The sequence below is a fragment of the Elgaria multicarinata genome, chromosome 9 (assembly GCF_023053635.1).
Source record: "Elgaria multicarinata webbii isolate HBS135686 ecotype San Diego chromosome 9, rElgMul1.1.pri, whole genome shotgun sequence".
Taxonomy (NCBI): Eukaryota; Metazoa; Chordata; class Lepidosauria; order Squamata; family Anguidae; genus Elgaria; species Elgaria multicarinata.
Window position 1 is genome coordinate 25423362 of NC_086179.1, and position 22352 is coordinate 25445713.

Here is a 22352-nt window from a genome sequence, read left to right on the forward strand (position 1 = left end):
CCCTTGGTCTGGTCTAGCATGACTCTCTTTATGTACTTACTGTCTACATGAGAAGTAGGCAACCAGATGCTCTCAAAATGTTTTGAACTATGTCTCTATAATTGCTGACTATTGACCATGCTGACTGCGGCTGATGGGAGTTGCAGTCCAAAATATCTGGAGGCCATCAGGTTGCTTACCCCTGACCTACAAATCTATAATGCAAGAAGCATTCCTGACAAAGCTTTGATATGTGCAATGGGGAGTTCTCCCAAAGTATATTTAATGGGTTTACTTAGTTATGTTTAACTATGCATATGACTGAGCATTTGGCTGAACTCAATGTGCTTATCTGATGTTAGTGTAAAAATGAAGGACTCACATTTATTTGACCTTTTGATATTTGAGATACCTACCTACCATCACCCTGGATGTTTTTAGACACATGATATTGTTCAGATTATTAAAACAGAGCCAACTATATTCCTTAGCATACGCAAGAAGCTTTTATTGTGAATGTCAAGTCTTCAATATAATCTTGGTATTTACGGTTTTCTTGTGATATTGATTTCCAATGCTTGCTTCCTGCTTTTTTAACTGGTGGTTGAAATGACTAGTGGGAAATGAAAATCTCTCAAGCCATTTAAATTCAGCAGGATTTTATTTTATATACTAATCAGGGACGTACAAACCAGTATTTGTCAAATACTAGAGTGACCATATGGAAAGGAGGACAGGGCTCCTGTATCTTCAACAGTTGGATAAAAAAGGGAATTTCAGCAGGTGTCACTTATATGTATGCAGAACCTGCTGAAATTCCCTCTTCATCACAACAGTTAAAGCTGCAGGAGCTATACTGGAGTGACCAAAAGAGGGCAGGGCTCCTGCAGCTTTAATTGTTCTGATGAAGAATTTCTCCAGGTGCTGCACGCATAGAAATGCCACCTGCTGAAATTCTCTTTTCTGTCCAACTGTTAAAGATACAGGAGCCCGGTCCTCTTTTTCATATGGTCACCCTAACTTTTGTCCATTTTAAATCTGCCACCATTCAGCTTCATTGGATCTCCCCAGGTTCTGGTGTTTGGAAGAAAGGAAAACAAAATTCTTTATATCCACTTCCTGAACACCACGTATAATTTTATACACGTCCAACCTGTCCCTTCTTACTTGCCTTTTTTCCTAAGCTAAAAAGCCCCAAACATTATAACCTTTCCATATAGCTCCAGCAGCTTGATCATGTGAACTTTTTCTGCCCCTTTTCCAACTGACACAGTCTAGCCCATGGTTGCCCTTTCCCTCCCTCTGGGAATGCCTGGGCTGTAGTGATGTCCTCAGGCTGTCTGCCAAAGAGCTCAGATGTCAAGGCAGAACCATATTGAAAGGGAGCCAAAGCATGCTAGATGCTTCAGACCGTAAGAAGAAAAGAGCCCTGCTGAATCAGGCCAAAGGTCCATCTAGTCCAGCATTTTGTTCATGCAGTGGCCAACTAGCTGCAGCTGGGAAACCCACAAGTAGGACATGAGGCTTGCATTGGACATGGAGTCTGTGGCAGAAAGGTCTCTATGGAGCAGCAAGGGGGACCTCTCAGCAGGAAGGTGATGAGATAGGATAAGGAAGAGCTCTGGTCACTGAGCCTCATACTTCAGGGCTCTGGAGGCTGGAGAGCTCTCAATAATACTAGTCAGGAAAGGGGCATCATGGATGATGCTTACTGGGTTTGCAATCCCAAACACATTTACTAAGGAGTAAGAGATATAGCACAGCAAATTTGGTACATTGTGTACCAAACAATGCTGCTGGGTCTTTAACAGAAGCTTAATCTGCAGGAAACAGAATGACTGGGTTCACACAATATGCTAACCCTACTCAGTGGTAGAGTGTTGAACCATGGGTTGTTGAACCATGGGTTGTTGAACCATGGGTTGTTTGTTGAACCATGGGTTAGTGTGTTGTCTAAACCCAGGAATTTTCTGCAGAGTGGCTTGTTAACCATGCAGTGTAGCTTATTTTTCTCAAACAAGCCATCTTCAGAACCCATGGTTTGCCTTTTGGGGTTTTCAGGTTGGTTAATAAGCCCCCCCACCCCCCTGTGGAAAATGTCCTGGTTTCAGACAACACGAAAATCCATTGTTCAAAAAACCAACCACAGTTCAACAACAACCCACACTCAACCATTAAATGTGGGTTAGCGTGTCATGTGAACAGCATGCCTCCATGTTGTGAAAAACCTAACCTGCTGATTAAGTAGGATGACTATAAGGAAAGGAGGACAGGGCTCCTGTATCTTTAACAGTTATATAGGAAAGGGAATTTCAGCAGGTGTCGTTTGTATATATGCAGCACCTGATGAAATTCCCTCTTCATCACAACAGTTAAAGCTGCAGGAGCTATACTGGAGTGACCAAATAAAGGCAGGGCTCCTGCAGCTTTAACTGTTGTGCTAAAGAGGATATTTCACCAGGTTCCCCATATATACAAAAGACACATGCTGAAATTCCCTTTTCTATACAACTGTTAAAGATACAGGAGCCCTGTTCTCCTTTCCATATGGTCACCCTACCTTGGGCTTTCCTCATATCCAGTTAAAACTTGGCCAAGAGAACCAGGCCACTGAGAGGCCATAGCAAGCAATAATCTTGTTATAGGTTCAGGGCTGTCCCAAGACATTTTCCCCTGTGAGGTAAAGGATCCCGCATTCCATGCACAGAAGCTAGCATCACTGGCTGCTGAATCTTCCTTTAATGCTGGTGATGAGAGAGCATCCCCACTGTACATGATGACAGCAGCAGTGCCATCTTAATGCATGGGCACGCTGGGCAGTTGCCCGGGCCCCCCACGAGCATAGGAGCCCCATGCTAATCTATACACAGACCAGAATTTAACACTAATTTTAACATTTGCAGAAATGAAACGTAATGTTTTGAGTGGAGCACAGAAGAGGAAAAGAGCAGCAGAAAAGAAAGAGAAAACGAGCAAACGTCCAAAGTTAACATCTTGGTTCAATCCAAGTGCAATGTCAGCCACTAGTACTGCTCCTTCAACTATATCATCCACATCTACATCCACTCCTGCACCCAATCACCCAGTTCCAGCACGCATAATGGTATCATTACCTGTTCCTGCAGCTGAGGACAGTCCACAAGAGGAAATGCCCAAACGTGAAACTGTAAAGGAGTTTGCGATCCAAGACACAGATCTGGGGTTATGGGACATTAGCAATACTAACACAGTGGATTACCGGATTCAAAGTTGGAGGTACCAATAAATATAAGTTTATTTTATCGATAATTTACATTTTTATTCCTGTGAGTGGTTGTGTAGGCAGGCCCAGTGCACTGCTTTGCCCGGGGGCCTATAATGCTGTTAAGTCGGCCCTGGACAGCGGTCTAGCTTAGGGGGAGCAGGGCAGGCCATGTGGCACATGCATTGGTGCCTTGCAGCATGTTGCCACAGGAGAATACAGCCACGCTCATTAGTAATTGCACACTTGTATAACTATTATCTTTTCAAAACAGGCTGTGCATCTCCAGCAAATCCTGAGCCAGTGATAGCCCCTGAATTTCTACAGGATGAGGTCCGCAGGAAAACTGTTTGGTTAATAATAGGAAATCCAGAAAAAGCACTAGAAGGAGTGATTTTTCTCTATCTTCCCGGCACCTTGTGAAGGGAGAAATCCATCACAGGTTAGACGTCGATAAGGTAAGATTTGCTGGAAACAAAACAGTACATTCTGGAGGATCAACGAACCGCTAGGCAAAGTCATTCCAAAACCCCAATAAGCTTATCAGCCACTCAGGATCATCATTTCTGAGAGCCCAGCTTCCAGGTGAGGCCTGCTGTGCCGTGTTCTTTGGAGACTAAAACAAATCTTGTGGTAGCAAGTTGGACTAATGAGCCAGTGGGAAGACATGGGGACTGAAGTATTGCTGATAGCCAGGATAAAGCATAGATGTTACACATTCCAGCAAAAAGGAGGACTTTTGCAAAACCAGTGACAATGGTCTGTCTTGAGATTCATCACCTCACTGGCAATGGAAGTGCAAAAGGAGAACAAGGGCAGAAAACCAGAGAAGAAAAAAACAAAGTCCCTCCCTACTGATAAGAAGCATGGAGACCATTGACAATTGGCTGACATAAGAGTGTCATCTACAAGGGTGCATGCAACATCTAAAATATGGATGGGGAACCTGCAGCCCTCCAGATGTTGCTGGATTACAGCTTCCATCATCCTTGGCCATGATGGCTGAGGCTGACGGGATCTGGAGTTATGCAACATCTGGAGAGCTGCAGACTCACCACCCGTGAGTAAAAGAGTCACTAACAGCTAGATTCCAAAGGACTACTGTACCACAGGGCAGCCTTGAAGCTGATTGGTGGGAGATTCAAGACAGATAAAAGGAAGGATTTTGTCATACAGCACATAGTTAAACTATGGAATTTGCTACCACAAGGATGTAGCGATGGCCACCAATTTGGATGGCTTTAAAAGGGGGTTGGATAAATTCCTGGAGGGGAAGGTTATCAATGGCTACTAGTCCTGATGGCTACATGCTACCTCCAGTATCAGAGACAGTAAGCCTGTATATATCAGTTGCTGGGGAACATAGGCAGGAGGGTACTTTTGCACAGTGTCCTGCTTGTGGGTCCCTGGTCAACAGCTGGTTGGCCACTGTATGAACAGAATGCTGGACTAGATGGACTCTTGGTCTGATACAGCAGGGCTCTTCTTATGTTCTTATGTTTTTAGCCTTCCCCAACCTGGTGCCTCACTGGTGTGTTGGACTGCAACTCCCATAATCTCCATCCATCTGGGGATTATGGGAGTTGCAGTCCAACACATGTGGGTGGCATCCGATTGGGGAAGGCTTAAACTGGTGTTTGGGATGGAGTGCAACAATTGGTTGACCAGGGGGGCAGCTTCACAATTCGTCTTGTCACATTGACATAATCAGATGTGGGCAATACCCCTGGGCTAGGGCCGGCCACTATTTCCCAAAGCGATTTTGCTATCTTGTGTTTGATTTAGCAAAGAAAATAGGGTAGGGAGAGATGAGAAGGGAGTGGGCAAGACTGGGAATTATTCACGTAGGTGCATTCTTCCACGTAAAGGCACTTTAGCTATCACAGAGCACGTCATGCTAGTGCAACCATAAACCCCTAATATTGGTTAACACAGGTCTATTATGAGTAATGTTGTATTCCTAGAGAGAGGGCCGTCATTCAGTAGACAAGCACCTGCTTTGCATGCAGAAGGCCCAGGTGCAACCCCAGGTGTCTCCACTGAAAAGGGTCGAGCAGAAAGACCTCTGTTTGAGACTCAGGGGGAATCCACACGTCGTACCGAGATTGCTTCTAAGCGACCCCAGTGCGGCGTGAAAGCGATCGTGTAACTTGCCTTTGGAAGAGCCGATGAAGAGACGTCCTTCCCGCCACCCCCGCCGCCACCCACAGACCTCCTCGCCGGCTGGGATGGAGAGCTCGGGGGAAGAAGGCAGGGTGGAGAGCTTCTTCCGCTCTCAACCCTGCCTTCTTCAGCTGAGCTCTCCTCGCCGGTTGGCGAGGAGGTCTGTGGGTGGCGGCAGCGGCGGCGGCGGCGGCAAAGACGTCTCTTCATCGGCTCTTCCAAAGTCAAGTTACACGATCGCTTTCACGCTGCACTGGGGTCGCTTAGAAGCGATCTCGGTACGACGTGCGGATTCCCCCTCAGGCAGGATGCTGCTAGTCACATAGACAGACAATGCTGGACTAGAGGGATGAAGAGCCTGACTAGGCACAAACAGCCCAGCTACTGTTTACTCCAGCTGCTGCTTTGACGCAAACATCTCCTCCCTCTTGCCGTTTTGGCTTTGAATGGCTGTTGCAACCATGTCCTGCTTGTGGGTTCCTGGTCAGCAGCTGGTTGGCCACTAGGTGAAGAGAATGCTGGACTAGATGGACCCTTGGTCTGATCCAGCAGGGCTCTTCTTGTGTTCTAAAGGGATGGGGGTGGGAAAACCTCAAAGTAACTATTGGGCAGAATCTACACTACTGCTTTATAATGGTTTATCACAGTATTGACAACTGTTGGGGCCCATGACACATTCCATATACCATTTTCAAAGTGTTATAGCATGCTTGGTGTAGGTCTGGCCTTGCTGTACGGCAGGGGTGGGGAACATGTGGACCTCCTGGTGTTGTTCGACTGCAACTTCCATCAGCTCTAACCAGTATAGCCAACACCGAGGGATGATGGGAGTTACAGTCCAGCCAATGGAGGCTAAGCAGCTCCGATGTCAGTGGGGCTGTGAATCTGCTCTGGGATTCAGTCAGGTAACGGAGCTATCTAAGGTGCTGAACCTAATTCCCAAAATAGGCTCAGCACCCTGCATAGGAACATAGGAAGCTGCCTTATACTGAATCAGACCATTGGTCCATCTAGCCCAGTATTGTCGACACTGACTGGCAGCAGTGGCTCTCCACGGTTTCCAGTGGGATTCTTCTCCTACCTGGAGAAGCCAGGGATCAAACCTGGGACCTTCTGCATGCAAAGCAGGTGGTCTATCATACTGAGCTATGGCCCATCCCTAGATTGCTCCTCTACAGTTCTGAGTGGTTGTGACTGAAACCCCGAGTGGATTCACAACCCCACTGACATCAGAGCCACCAGCCTCTACTGAGTCCAACAACAACAGGCACATTCCCGACCCTTGGAGTAATACATTTGGGGAAAGGAATTTCATACGAGGCATACATGCATGGTGAAATGCTCCTATAAATAGAGAGAGCCGAGGAGCTTGGCGTAGCATTGCTGCATGCCATTCTGAACTCACCTTAGGGCATGGAACTCTGGTAGTGGGTGGCTAATGGCAAAAACCTAGATACAATAGGTATGTGCATCAAAGCTTTTATGAGACTACTGGGGACAAAAGGTCAGCAAAAGAGGAGATTTTCTGCGAATGAAATGGTGTCATAAAACCACACGGCAGAGAAATGATGCAAGGTAATAATGGACTCCTGTCCCTTGTGAACCGAAATGCATAATGGTGCTAGCTGTTTGGGGGCAGTGAGGGGCCCCTCCCCCTTTGGTTATTAGATGACCAAAGTTGTGGAAGAGGTTTAACTTTGCGGTGGGCAGGGCATGGAAGAGAAGAAGGGCTGGAAAGGAGAAAATGTGGACCTGCTTGAGGATCTTTCCATGCACTGATCGTCTCCCAAGCAGGCTGCACAGATGTTGCAAACCTGGGGGTTGTCTCAACACTCGGAAAGCCCCGTATGGGTGTGCAGTGGCACGACATTGATTATACAATGCCTCTACAATCGCACACCCACCCCGGGGCTTTCCACCAAAGCTGCAGAGAGAAAAAGCCGGGGACTTATCCTGACTTTTTTCTTTGGAGCAAGGCAAGGATGTGTATCACAGTGTCAAGACAGCCCCAAAGTCTCACTCTGGAGTCACAGTGGAAATGTGGCTGGGCGGTGCCCAGTGGAAGGTGACCTGCAATGGGTCGCCTTTCGCCAGGAAGAGGGCAGGGGTGGCTCCGGTCCCTGGATGGCTGCGCAGAAGCTCCATGCTCCCTTCTCGGCATCGGGATTACCCGACACCACTCCAGAAGAGGGAAAGCATGGGGTTTCCGAGGGACGAGGGACCAACCTGGTGCCGTGAAGACACCCCGGCCCGTGTGACATTATCCCACTAAAGTCTCCTGTTCTCCGACCATCAAATCTGTGTCATAGTAATCAGACCATGAATTACAATTGCTGAGAAAGAACAATTCTCACTTGAATAAGTGCAGCTATCTCACACGGTTTCGCACCGGAGATGGTGGTTGTACTTTTGTCACAGGCACCTATTGGACAGTGACTGTGTCATCGCTGCAAAGTGTGCCACTGGTCTTCCCTGAGCCTATCTATGCCATTTTTAATTGCTCGCCAACTGAAACATATCTGTCCATTCCTCCCTCCATTTTTTTTCCTAAGAGATTGTTCATTCACCTTTTCTAGTCCTAGAGTTTAACGTTAAAAACAAAAAAACAAAAATCACCAAGATTTCCCAATGTAATGGGGCTGCTAGGGAAAAATATTTCCCAACTCCCCCTGCTGTGACTGTTTCTCTGACCTGGAAAGGGGAGGGAAGCAGAGAGAGAGACTGAAAAAGGGCTTTGCCCAAGGAGCAAGTCTAAGGGTGAATGAAGCACCAGTGAGGACCAAGAGGTGGAGCAGAAGTTTCTTGTAAGCAGTTTGGGAACAAATGTAGTTCTGGGATAGTTGCCACTAGGGGTGTGCACGGACCCCCCACTCCGCTTCACTTTCAGATCTGCCATTTTCGGATCGGGCCGCTCCGCCCCAGCCCCACTCCGCCTGTGCCCACTCCGCTCCGCTCGGAGCTCCGGATCCGGATCGGAGCTCCGTTCCCCCCCCATGGGGGGGTTACCGGGCCCTGCCGCCATCGCCGCCCATGCGATTGGTAAGGGGCCAAGGGAGAGGGGGACCTAACCTGCCTCCGTCCGTGGTCCGTCGCTGTCTTCAATTGAGCTCGTGGTTCCACCAGGAAGTCTGGGCCGCAAGCTGGAACCACGGGCTCAATTGAAGATGCTGACGGACCGCGGACGGAGGCAGGTAAGGGAGAGGAGGGCCGGGGGGTTACCGGGCCCTGCCGCCATCGCCGCCCATGCAGCGACGGCGGCAGAACCCGGTAAGGGACCAAGGGAGAGGGGGACCTTACCTGCCTCCATCCGCGGTCCTTCGCCGTCTTCAATTGAGCCCGCGGTTCCACCAGGAAGTCTGGGCCGCAAGTGGCCCAGACTTCCTGCTGGAACCACGGGCTCAATTGAAGACGGCGAAGGACCGCAGACGGAGGCAGTTAAGGGAGAGGAGGGCGGGGGGGATTACCGGGCCCTGCCGCCGTCGCCGCATGGGCGACAGCGGCAGGGCCCGGTAAACCCCACTTACCTTTCCGGCGGAGCTCCGGATCGAGGCAAAGGATCCGCCTTCACCTCGATCCTCTTCGCCACGCTCTGCTGGCCCCCCAATCCTCTTCGCCTCCGCCTTAAGGGCAGGCGAAGCCCCCTGCTCCGCTCCTGCTTCTACGGTCTGATTAGAAGCGGAGCACATCCCTAGTTGCCACACAAACTGAATAGGGAAAGCCCCAGTAAATGAAGGCCTAACAAAGCCTTCACACTTATTATTATTTATTTATATTATTATTTATTTATATAGCACCATCAATGTACATGGTGCTGTACAGAGTACAGAGTACGCAGTGTCCTCCAGATGTGTTGGATTGCCACCATCCATGCTGGCTGGGAATGATGGGAGTTTTAGTCCAACACATCTGGAAGGCACCAGGTTTGGGAAAGGCTGGGTAAAAATATTGCTATTAAAGTGACACACCCAGATGCCTGTGATGTCACATATTGGGCTCAGTGCTTTAAAGCGGGGTAGAAACTTAAATCAGATTCTGTTTATAAACAAACAAACAAACAAACAAACAAACAAACCCAGCTCTTTCTTTAGAAAGCTGAGGCTACAATCCCATGACCACTTACCTGGAAATAAACCCCACTGAACTCAGTGGGACTTACTTCTGAGCAGACATGTACAGTATAAGATGGCACTGTTAAGAGTAGTTTACATGGGGTTGCCACTCAAGCAATCATCAGGGCTATATCCACTTAGTTTCATCACTGCTACAGAATCAGGTAGTCACTCCTTGGGCATAGGAAGTGTGCTTATGAAACCTCCTCATTCTGACCCAAGCAAGTCAGCTTTTGAATATGGGGGATAGCTCGCCACATAGGTATCTCGTGCATGAGTCGCGCTGAAAATAATTGTGTGTAAGCACAGCTCCCATTCACTTTATAGGTTCCTAAAGGAGATGTTCTTGGTGTATTGTGCCCACGTTAAACAAATGTGACGCTTGAACCAATAATAATAATCATCATCATCATCATCATCATCATCATCATCATCATCATCATCCCATCAATGGGAAACATCTTTGAGAGCCTGTCTGCTTACTGCCCAAGGCTGTAATTTGAACCAAAAACGAAAGATAACTTCAACAATTATTTTAAACCTCCTTGCAAACACAGTTTGGAAGAGCAATATATAATGCATCCGAGGGTGCTGCTTCCTTGTCATGGGATTCTAGATGTGAGAGTACAAGATAATAGCCCACAAATGATTCCTTTTGACAAATCCCTTGATATAATCAGATTCAGCACTCAATTCAAATCATTGTTATGCTGAGTAATAGGAGCTGGCAGAAAGAAAGAAAGAAAGAAAGAAAGAAAGAAAGAAAGAAAGAAAGAAAGAAAGACAGACACACACACACACACACACACACACACACACACGTGCTGATAAAGAGCTAAATTTCTTAAAACAACGCAGAAATCATCCCTGAGGCAGACCTTTCAACTCTACAGCTTTGAATGGTGAGCTATATAAAGTTGCCAAATGACAAGGAAAAAGAGAGATTAAGCCTGCTCTTCTGCTTTTAATAGCAACTCGGTGTGTAAAAATCAGCAAGGGGAGCTTTTCACAGCAAAGAGATAACCATTATCACTTGTTAATTTCAGCAGATCAAGCTATGAAAAGCATAGTTACAGAGGATGGCTGAAAAGCTGACAGTTCATTCTGCCAATGTTAAAATGGATTTACCACCTTCCCTTAGGACTTAGCAATTTGGTCCATACCTCCACCCCAGTCCATATTTTGTTTAGTCCAGTTTCATCTAAAACTGGTCCATATTTCTTCTCTGAAGTGTCTTGAACAGAGTTATTATATTTCTGCAGCCTGGCACTGGATCCTATCTGTTGCTTAACTCTCAATGCTTCTTACTGCTACGTACAAGAACAGGAGCCCTGTCCTCTTTCCCATATGGTCACCCTAGCCATAAGCCCCTCCCCAAAGACATGGTGCTGCCCCAAGGAATGTGTCATCTAAAACTTGACAAAGAAGATAATAGAGGGAAAGGCCAGGCTAAGATAAAAAAGAAAAGAGCTGAAAAAAAGAAAATGGAATTCAGCCTTTCCAACAGGCTACAACAGAACGAGAGATAGGAAGCATAGGCCATTCAGTCTGCTCAGCTGAGAGTCCTGCTCCTCAACTGTTTCTATCCTAGCCAGTTGTTAGAACAACTCTAGAACTGAAATTTTCCTTCTCCCTCCCCAGTTCCTTTTCATTTTGTGGGGACTGAAAAAAGAAATAAGGGAGAGTCAGTCTTGTTGTTTTTTATTGATCTGTAAGCCAATGGAATCTTTTCAGCTGAACAACTGGGTAAAGAAGCTTTAAAGAAACAAACATAGCATAACATAATATGACATAACATAACATAAGGCATCTTCATATAAATCCTTTAGGTGTTAAATGAATGCATGAAAGGGAAATGGGATTAAACCTGCTGGCCACATGCCCAATGTTGATGTTAGAAAAGGACAACCAAAATGATCAAGGAGCTGGAGCAACTCTCCTATTAGGAAAAATTACATGGTCTGGGAATGGGGTGAGTATGGGGAGACATGATAGAGGTGTAATAACATTACTGTATTTCTTTGATTGTAAGATGCCATCGATTGTAAGACGCACACTAATTTCAGTACCACCAACAGAAAAAAAAGCTTTGATTCTAAGAAATAATAAATGCACCCGCGATTCTAAGTCACACCCCATTTTTAGAGATGTTTATACGGGGGGGGGGGGGGAAGTGTGTCTTAGAATCGAAGAAATACGGTACGCATGGTGTGGAGAAAGTGGATGGGGGACATTTTTCTTGCTCTCCCATAATCCTAGAACCCGGGGTCATTCTATGAAGTTAACTAGTGGGAGATTCAGGGCAGATAAAAGGAAGCACAGCGCAGAGTTAAACTATGGGATTTTCTACCACAAGATGTAGTGATGGCCACCAATTGGGATGGCTTTAAAAAAGGATTAGACAAATCCATGGAAGATAAGGCTATCAATGGCTACTAGTCATGAAGACTATATGCTACCTTCAGTATCAAAAGCAGTATGCCTATGTACACTAATTGCTGGGAAACATGAGCGAGAGGGTGCTATTGTGCTCATGACCTTTTTGTGGGCTTCCCATGGTCATCAGGTTGGCAACAGTGCAAATGGAATGCTGGACTAGATGGGTGTTTGGTCTGACCCAGCATGGCTCTTCCTGCGACCACTGGCCATGCTCCTTGGTGGTTGGTCTTACGTTCGGTCTTATGTGCATTGCCCCCTTTTCATAAGTGCTAAACGCACAGCTGCTGGGATGCGCAGCCAGCAGCAACAATCACTGAATTCCCAAGGGGGGCTTGAATTCATTGCAGCTGGGAAAGAAGGGGGAGGATTAAGCAAGAGCTATTCCCGGAATAGGCAGGGATTTGATGAAAGCAAACACATAGTCCACATATTGCTCAAGCCAAAATGTTGAACAATGAAGTGTCTGGAACACTGAATGTCTGGAAACTCCAAGAGACTTGACAGCTTGCCTGGTTAGTCGCGTTTGCTCAACTACAACTACCATCAGCCCCAGTCAGCATGGCCAATGGTCAGGGATGGTGGGAGTTGTGATCCACAACATCTGGAGGACACCAGGCTGGGGAAGTCTGCTTGGCATAAAGAGCATGGGACTTTCTCCATATAAAGCATTCGCTCTGAGCATGGGAGAATTTTGGCAGAAGTGGGTCGTCCTTCAGATAACGAGAAAAGTTGCACCTGCTGAAGCTTCACCATCAAAACAATTATTAAAATATACCCATGCCCTCCTTTACATCTGGTCTTTGCTATAGTACTCCTTAAATCCATTATTGTACTCCTTGAATCCATTATTCCAGTGACAGTAACATGAGTGTTCCGTATCAAAAATATTGAGTCAATACCCTTTTACCTGAGAGAAACTGGGGGGAAATATGTATAAGAAGTTTTTGAGGCTGGCAACACTGCATTAAGTGTGGCCAGTAGACGTCTACACTCGAAAGTGAAGGAAATGCTACAGTAGACAAGACATAGCAGTAATGTATCCAGTCATCTGTGGCAATGCCATATGTCAAAATCACCCTGAGGATTACTCCTAGAGTACTGTTGCAAAAGGAAAATAAACTGAATATATGGAAAACATTGGCTCCTTTGTTCATTTGTTTGATAGAGTTGCCCGGGGCCTATCCTGTCAAAGAATACCCAGGATACCAGTAACCCTGTCCTTGCTTAACATTTTCCCCCAATGGTCAACATAACAAGTTCTAAAAGAAGAGTCTCCAAAGTTGTCGGCTTCTCTGGCCTCTGCAAAAAGTCAATAGGGCTAAAATCACATGGGGTGTGTGTGTTGTACTATTGCGTCAATAGAAGACAATGCGGCATCTGTGTGATCTGGAAGCCACCAAAGTGGAGAGAAGGTAGCTCCTGACAGATTATTATTATTATTATTATTATTATTATTATTATTATTATTATTATTATTATTATTATTATTTATATAGCACCATCAGTGTACATGGTGCTGTACAGAGTAAAATAAAATAGCAAAACCCTTACATTCTAATAAAATCATAATAAAACAATAAGAAGGGGACGAGAATGCATCAAACAGGCACAGGGTAGAGTAAAACTAACAGTAGAAAAGACAGATCAAAATCAAGTTTTAAAAGCTTTAGAAAAAAGAAAAGTTTTTAGCTGAGCTTTAAAAGCTGCGATTGAACTTGTCGTTCACAAATGTTCTGGAAGAGCGTTCCAGGTGTAAGGGGCAGCGGAAGAAAATGGACGAAGCCGAGCAAGGGAAGTAGAAAGACCTCGGGCAGGTGAGAAACATGGCATCAGAGGAGCGAAGAGCATGAGCGGGGCAATAGTGTGAGATGAGAGAGTAAAGATAGGAAGGAGCTAGACAGTGAAAAGCTTTGTAGGTTAACAGGAGAAGTTTATATTGGATTCTGAGGTGAATTGGAAGCCAATGAAGAGATTTCAGAAGTGGAGTGACATGGTCAGAGCGGCGAGCCAAGAAGATGATCTTAGCAGCAGAGTGGTGAACAGAAACCAATGAACTGATGTGAGAAGAAGGAAGGCCAGTGAGAAGAAGGTTGCAGTAGTCCAACCGAGAAATAACCAATGCATGAAGAGACAGACAAAAATGATCAAATCCTGGCAATATTATACAGGAAAAAATGACAGGATTTAGCTACTGCCTCAATATGAGGAATAAAGGAGAGCGAGGAATCAAATATAAAGCCAAGACTACAAGCTTCCTTGACTGGAGTAAGTGTAACATCATTGACAGTAAGAGAGAATGAGAGATGAGGAGAAGGTTTAGGAGGAAAAACAAGCAATTCAGTCTTTGCCATGTTACACATATTCATATTCATTCTGCAAACTTTGGGTCGAGAGTTAAAGGAACAATCTGTTCCAATATGGAGTCATTCCTAATGTTGGGATCTCTTTTTTTCTGGCAGGGATGCCTGTGCTTTTTAACGGGATGGGTGATTACCATCCCATCCCTTCAAGAAAGTTCGGAAGTTCTAAATAAGCAGGAAGAAAAACACACACCATAGTATGTATGCTTGGAAAGGGCTACCTAGTGGCAACCTTGCCACGCTCTTGTTCTATGTGGGCTGCAGTCAGATACACCTAAGGCAGCCCAATCCTGCCACCACACCCCACCCCACCCCATGCCAATAGATTATCACAGTGGAGGCTCATCGCTGAGATGTCAGTGGGGCAGTGAATCCACTCTGGGTTTCAGTCAGATCTCTAAAGGACCTATCCAAGGTGCTTCCTTTAGAGGTCTGACTGGTTCTGACTGAAACCTGGAGCCGACTGTCATCGGAGCCACCAGCCTCCACTGGATGAACATAACATGAGTCATGTTGGATCAACCCAAAGGTCTATCTAGTCCAGCATTCTGTTTCAACAGTGGCCAATCAAATGCCTTTAGAAAGCTCATAAGTAGGATGTGACGGTGATAGCACCCTCCGGCGTGAGTTCCCCAGCAGGGGTTTGGTTTGGCTGAGAGATCAGGTGATAAACTGTCACTTCTCCCTCTCTCCATTGCAACTTCTTAATACCTTCCCTTTCCAAATCCACAGTCAACTTATGTGTGTCAGCCTTAGTTACGTTATGGCTGAGCCAAATGCACATCTGCTAGCTACAGGACAGGGAGGTGTCTTAGGAGGTATGAGGGGGGCAGGCTGACACAGAGGGCCTTTCCTACTGGTAGAGATTGTAGAGTGCCCTAAGAAACCTCCCAAACCAGCCGGGTTATATTATGTGGGATCCTGATGTCATGCCTATCATTCCCACTCGTTCCCATTTTCATAATATGCTGGTACTTTTGGTTCCACCCCCTTTGCCTTTGGACCCAACCATCACTGGAATGCTGTCCCCAAGGGGTTCTCCAAAATTGAATTTGGCCCTCAGGCTGAAGGAAGATCAATCCCTCTGCCTTAGCCAGTTTTTTTCTGGGAAGAAAAAAAGACAGAAGAAGTATGGGGGAACCTGGAAGGGCTAAAAATTGAAAACAACGTTTTCTGGATCCCCCATAATATTCTGTGAATGAGACAGTGTGATTGGAGTTAGCACCCCAAGGCCAACTCCTGTTCCTGGCCACATAGGTGTGAATCAATCAGCCTTTGTTTTATGCCTAGTCTGCATAATTTCACCAAAAGTCATCTCTGGAACCTACTACTTTGCTGCAGAGTCAATATGACATCTGAACTTCTGTCCCAGGTCAGTGGCTCATGTCAAATTTTCTGGGTGGCTATTACATTCTTTCATCTATATTAAAATGCCTCCTCCTCCAATTTGAGAAGCGTACTAAACAAGTTGGCTCACTTTGTACAATTGACATAGTTGTCATTCTTTCCCATCCCACTAGTCCTTGTGTTTATCTACAACGATTTTCTATTTTCTTCCAGATGGTTGGCAAAGAGATTGAATAGCACTGGGTCAAGAATTGATGTTTGTGCAACACTTCCATTTAATGATAATTTCCCTGTTAACAATTACTTTTGGGAATCTACCAGTTACCCAATGTCTAATTCATTTGACTTGTGTCCGTATTGATTTTTGTATTGTGCCAGGATCCACCCCTCCCCACAAAGTGCTAAATCAAATGCCTTGCAGATGTCTTAAGCATATTATGTCAATATTACTGCTCTCATATACAAACACAGTTAAACACACACACATCCTGAACTTCGTTCAGCCAAAACTTTGACTCATTAAAATCTAGTGGCATCCTTCCCTCGTATTATCATATCAGTGCCACCCTATTTATCAATATTCATGGATATCTATCAATTTTGGATGTTGTGGAGAAGAGCCTGACAATAAAGTACATGTCTATTTAAAACTCCAACAAATTTGGCATAAAGGCTTAGTTTTCTTATTATATAGCAACCTACCTATCATGTTTTGAGTATCCTTCATGCACTGAGACTTTCATTCCCCAGTGGTTTTGCCTACTAGGAGAAGGTTGGGAATCTCTCCAAGGCTTTAGTCATTCCTGGGTTGTTGAAAGGTGTCAGTGGTCCCTTTGGGTGTGCGTATGTGTCAGACATGCATTGTCCAAACTGTCAAAACTTTGCCCTAGAGATGTCCATGCCAAACAGCAGAAGGACAATAAAGAGGGAGTCAGCCTAAGGTCCCTTGGCAGGGAGTTCCAGAGCATCATCATCATCATCATCATCATCATCATCATTATTATTATTATTATTATTATTATTATTATTATTATTTTCTGCCTATTTCCCTCTCAAGGTGGTGTACATAGTCCTCCTTCTCTCCATTTTTCCTCCACAACAACCCTGTGAGGTAGATTGGGCTGAGAGTCCGAGTCTGGCCCAAAGTCACCCAATGAGCTTCTGTGGCCGAGTGGAGACTAGAACCCAGATCTCCCAACTCCCAGTCCAACACTCTAGCCACTACTCCACACTGGCTCTTGGTGGCAGCCATTGAAAAGGCCCTCTCTTGGATCCGCACAAACATGTCTCTGATGGCAGTGGGACTGAATGAAAGGTCATAAACCCTGGGGAGGCTCGTATGGGAGAATGAAGTCTTTCAGATAGCCTGGTTTCAAGTTATATAAGGATTTACCAGTACTTTGAACCAGGCCCAGAAACAGATCAGTAGCCAGTGAAGCTATGGTAACAAGGGAGTCATGCGCTTCCTATAATCGACTCTGGCCCACAGTCTGGCAGCAGCGTTCCAGGTCCACTGAAATTTCCCAACACTTTTCAAAATCAGCCCCATGTCGAGCACATTGCAGTAGTCCAAATGAGGTGTAACTAAGGCATGTGTCACTGTGGTTAGATCTGTCATCTCCAAGAATGGACAGAATTGGTGCACTTGCCTCAGATGTGGAAATGCACTCTTGGCCACACCAAAACTTGGTTCAGGGTTCAATCCAGAGACTGTATCCAATGTACTTAGAGTAGACTAATTGAAATGAATGGGACTTAGGTGAGACAAACATTAAATGCAACCCATTGGATACAACCCCTGGAGTGCACCCAAAATGGAAACCTGAGTCTTCAAGGGGAGTGTGACCCATCCGGAACAAGTTGGATTCTCCCTCCACCCACCCCCATAGATGTAAGGGACTGTATAGTTTATGAAGCTCTCTGGATGATATCTCTTATGTTTATTTTTCACACATTCAAATAAAGAAATATGGAAAACAGTTATTGTGCCTATATCTACACATAGTGTTTTTTTCTAAAACAAGGCTGTTGTGAAGAACATGGATCTAAAGCAAATAGTTCACAAGCATCAATAGGTCAAGAAGGTTTCAACAGAGCGATAGTTCACGTGGTCTATTTGCATGCTCATTTGTACAAATAAATGCTCATGTTAGCAGTCTATTAATGTGAGCATGGAGATGTGAAAAAGGTGTTATTCCCAGAAATTGAATGGCGGTATCCATGAGCAAGATGGGCTGCAAATATTAAAATCCCTGTTTGCATGCATATGCTTATCCAATACGACTCTCAGGGCTTTGTCTATTCCATGGTTAAAAAAATAAAATAAAAATTCTACCACCAGACAATCCTGATTCAGTGCTAAGCATCAGTCACAGCTGAAGACTGTGACTGTAGATATTATTGAAGCTTGGCCAATTTGCATAATTTATTCTTCCTTGCTCCCTATTTACATAATTTATTCTGGTTTTCCTACTCCTGATGAGAACAAGAAGCTATACAAAGGACTGAGGCCCTCCATCCACTAGAAATCTTGTAAACTGGCACACCGATAGTTTCTGAGATTTTGCTAGTCATTGTGCACGTATTTTCAAGCATGTCTTGAACCTTGCTTTTTTAAAAAAGAAATTAATGGAAGTTTGAGTTCTCATGTAGTGAAATTCTGCATCCAGCACTAAATCCTGTTTTCTGATGGAATCATGGCATGTGCTCCATCTTGGTCATGTTGCTCATTCAAGCAGACCACTGGCACAAACAGTTATTTATACTGATGGGGAAATGGTTGGAATTGGGAGAGTTCAGAATTAGGGTTGGGAAAGAATCTATCAAGTTCAGTTTTGCTCCATTTCTTATTTTCCTGACTGTATGTTTGTTTTGACCCATTTCTACAGATTTGGCAAAATACAACAACACCGTGCTCCATAAGGAACTGTATACACATTTCCTTGCACATTTCTTCTAACACACTCAGTTTTATATCCACGTTTCCTAGTGTGCATACTTTTTGCAAGTAATTTTACCTTAATATAATGCATTTTCGTGCATACTTTCGCCTAATATAGGGTTTTTGGGGGGATGCACTTTTCCTTAATATATACATTTTTGTGTGCATTTTTTGACTTGTGAATTGCAAATTTTTGAAAACCACAGATTTTGGTGTGCAAGGGCATTCTGGTTTGCAGATATGTTCAGGATGTGTAAACAGGGTAAGTTTGTATAAAAAAATCAGAATAAATGAATTTCTTCTGCATTCCTGCTCAGAATACACACTTCCCTGATTCAAAACCTCTCTCTCTGCTGAAGTCAGGTCCCCTTTTAAATTCAGGTCCAGCTTGCAATTTAATTAATTCCCACAGCTGTTACTACACCAGATGCCCTTGCCTTCCCTCTACAAAAGTCCCTAACCTTTGAGAAGAGGGAAGGGATCTTGGGCAACAGGGACTGCATACTAGGTATGGAAATTACAGGAGCATCATTTCCTCCTCAGGAATATGAGATCTCTAGTTCTCTCTGCCTCCGAATACAATTTAGGCAGCAGAGGGGAATACAGATCCCATACTCCCCAGGAGAGAAGGGCAGCATCATTTCCAATTAATGTGAAGAAGATCTACCTTGTCTGTAGTGAGCCATCTCTGATACTGTCTTTGTCTCAAAGGTAAGATAGTTGTGCTTAGGAAAATGTGGAAGTAATGATGGGTGGTATTCAGCCCCTCCAGCCCTATTTCTTTTTTGTAGATGCTTAACAAGACCTATGGGTTGTTGTTGTTGTTGTTGTTCTTGCAAAAGAACATTTGCAGAAGCTGAGTGGAAATGGAGGTAGGCTACGGAGAATTGCCCTATCACTCACTATTTATGCAAATGAATTAACGGATAGACTGTCTGATGAAGTCTGCAAGCTTTAAGTGATGAGTAGATACAAATGATCAGCTAGACTCTGCCAGACATTTAATCAGAGATTTATTTATTTATTTATTTATTTATTTAAGGATACCAATTATTCAAGTCACTGGACTTTTGGGGGGGGAAATTGGAATGGAAATAACTCTTAGCTCTATCGGACGAGTGTTTTGCACAGTTGTTACTGGGCACTCACAGATTCTCACAGGTCCCTCTCATGACGTTGTCTGCCTCCCACACCCCTCCCGCCCCTTCTAGCCTTTTTTGCACCAGTAAGTCCAACTTATTTGCAAAGATGAAAGTTGCCACTATCTCCTGCTGTGTGCAGGAGAAGCAGCACAATCAAAATGGCCCACTGAATGGGCCATGTGCAGGTTGTTTACTTCCTCTTTCAAAAGAAGAAGTAATCAGGGACAAACGCACAGACGGAGAAGCAATGGTAAGCAAATGCGATTTTCCCCTGTGTGAGGATGCTCTCTGTGTATTCCATTCAATGGCTTGTGCAAATGCGATACGGTAGTGCAAAGGCAGCACTAATATAGTGAACGAGTTGCTGTGTGTATCTTCAGACTCTGCCAGTGTTAACAAGTTGGTGGATTTAAAGCTCTAAGTGAAGACCTTGGGTTAATTCAGAGAAAAGTACCATAGTGCCATCATTTCCCCTTGTTTCAAAAACCACCGGTCAAAAAGCTCACAAACGTCAGAGAATCACAGCATTGCCACTTGTGTCACAAGAAAATTAAGACAATCTCTCTTTTTCTAAGCAATCACTGGAAGACTTCCCCATTGACTATATTGGGAATTATAGGCCGAAACATCTGGAGTTCATTACTTCTGCAAAATTTCACTTTCTCTTCTTCTTTCCCCATCCTTTTTTCTTACGTATCATGTCTTTATGAGGAGAACAGGGACCATCTTGTTAAGCTGAGGGGTGGGATAAGAATACTCTAAATGATATTTTGCACCTAGCCCTAGGTTGGTCACTTTTGGGGTTCTATGAAAGAAAGAAAGAAAGAAAGAAAGAAAGAAAGAAAGAAAGAAAGAAAGAAAGAAAGAAAGAAGATCCCACAAGCTTGAAGTCTTCCCTTGCCTTAGACAACATTGCAAGGATTACAGAGATAATGCAAGTGAAGTGATATGAGCACTCGGGAAATGTCCCATATAGTTTGACGTACTGTTTGTTTTACCAGAATTTAAATCAGGTTGCTGCTGATTAACATGAATGGAAGAACAGATCTGGACTAGGTTCTCTGGTACTCTGAAAGGAAAACATTTGCTGTGAAGGGAAGGGTAGCGAAATGGCATTTCCTTGCACCCCGTTTCCCCTTACCTCCCATGAGGAAGAGAAGTCCTGCCACGTACTGCATAAGGCCTCGGTCCCAGCAGCAGCCCAGGACCCCGATAATCCATCCAAACAGGATGATGGCCACAGCCATGCCCATGAAACCAGCTGTCATTCTGCGCAAGTCTGCAATGGGAAACAGAGAATCCTGTTAAATGGGTTCACCATTTGTTAGGTTTAGAGGTTTCATCCTTGCCTTTTGCTCCTGGGAACCTAAAAATAAATAAAAAATGACCCACCACAAATGCCATTTAAATCAACTTGGTTCTAAATAATAAGAAATACAAAATCTGTTCCCTCGAGTTTCAAGGGGTTTGTGTGTGTGTGTGTGTGTGTGTGTGTGTGTGTGTGATTCACAATTTATTAGAACCCCCATTTTCCAATACAATACAAGCAGTAAACCTTTCTCACTTCTGCTCCCAAACCCATTACATATGCCTCCTCCCTTCTTCATATTGTACTGTATTTAGAGCAAAGGTTTTATGTCTAAAAGTCAAATCATTAAGCCAAAATGGGATAAATGAACAGTGATGCAGAAAATAAATAAATGTGTTGTATCGAGCAATTCTCTTTACTGGCCTGCACTGGTTTTGTAGTGGATCACATTACTCTTCATATAATTCAAGAAAACACCCCCAAATTAAGCAGGAGTTTTAAATTAAACAGAGCTCTTCATCAGATGCAGGGAGGGGGGAAGGCCGCTGTTAGCAGCACAAAGATCAAAGTTTCTTCTGCAGATATTAACTATTTCAAGAGATAATTTATCCAGCTGAAAATCCTTTAGCACCATGTATTGATCAGCAGGAAGCTACAGCCACAGTTTCAGAACTTTGACATATTTGACACATTTTCCTTTGATTTTTAACGTTCTTTAACAAGTTTAAAGGTCTGAGTGTTGTCAAAGGCAGCTACATGTAAAACAAGGGCAGGCTCTTCCATAAGGCTGAGTGAATCCCCTACTCAGATAGTGGGTCAGGAGGGGAGGCAGATCATGCTTTCTGCACACCAGGAGGACACTTGTGGCCACTGCCCAAATGCCACCGTGGAAGAATGGCCAGCAGTGTTCCTTGGAGTAGCTCCCTTCCCATCTCTCGCTTTAAAGTCTCTCCCAGAGTGAGAGATCAGGTGTATGGGTCTTCTGGAGAAGCCACCTGCCCACCTGGTCTCTTGTTCTGGGAGAGTCCTCAAAATAAGAGATCAGGCACATGGGCAGAGAGTCCACTTGCCTGATCTCTCACTCTGAGCCCTTTCCCGAAGCAAGAGATCAGGCAGGAGTCCTCTCCAGAGAGCCTGCCCATCCGCCTGATCTCTTGCTTTGAGGACTCTCCCAGAGTGAGATATTAGGCAAGGCAGCCACTCCACAAAGGCGCCACTTTGAGGAGTCCTTCCTCAAAATAAAACATTGTGACATGGCCCTAGAAACTGCCTGTACAGTATTGCTTGGAGCCATAGGCCACCCCAGTATACATAAAAAGAAA

At 44.8% G+C, this 22352-nt stretch overlaps 1 protein-coding gene across 1 annotated transcript in view; it reads right to left on the reverse strand.

Annotated features, from left to right (window-relative positions):
• TMEM178B (transmembrane protein 178B) overlaps window positions 1-22352 on the reverse strand; it is a 301611-nt gene that overhangs the window by 19228 nt on the left and 260031 nt on the right. Inside the window, exon 3 of the mRNA XM_063135067.1 lies at window positions 20863-21000. Within this exon, the coding sequence (XP_062991137.1) occupies window positions 20863-21000 (138 nt within the window). The remainder of the gene's footprint in view (window positions 1-20862; window positions 21001-22352) is intronic.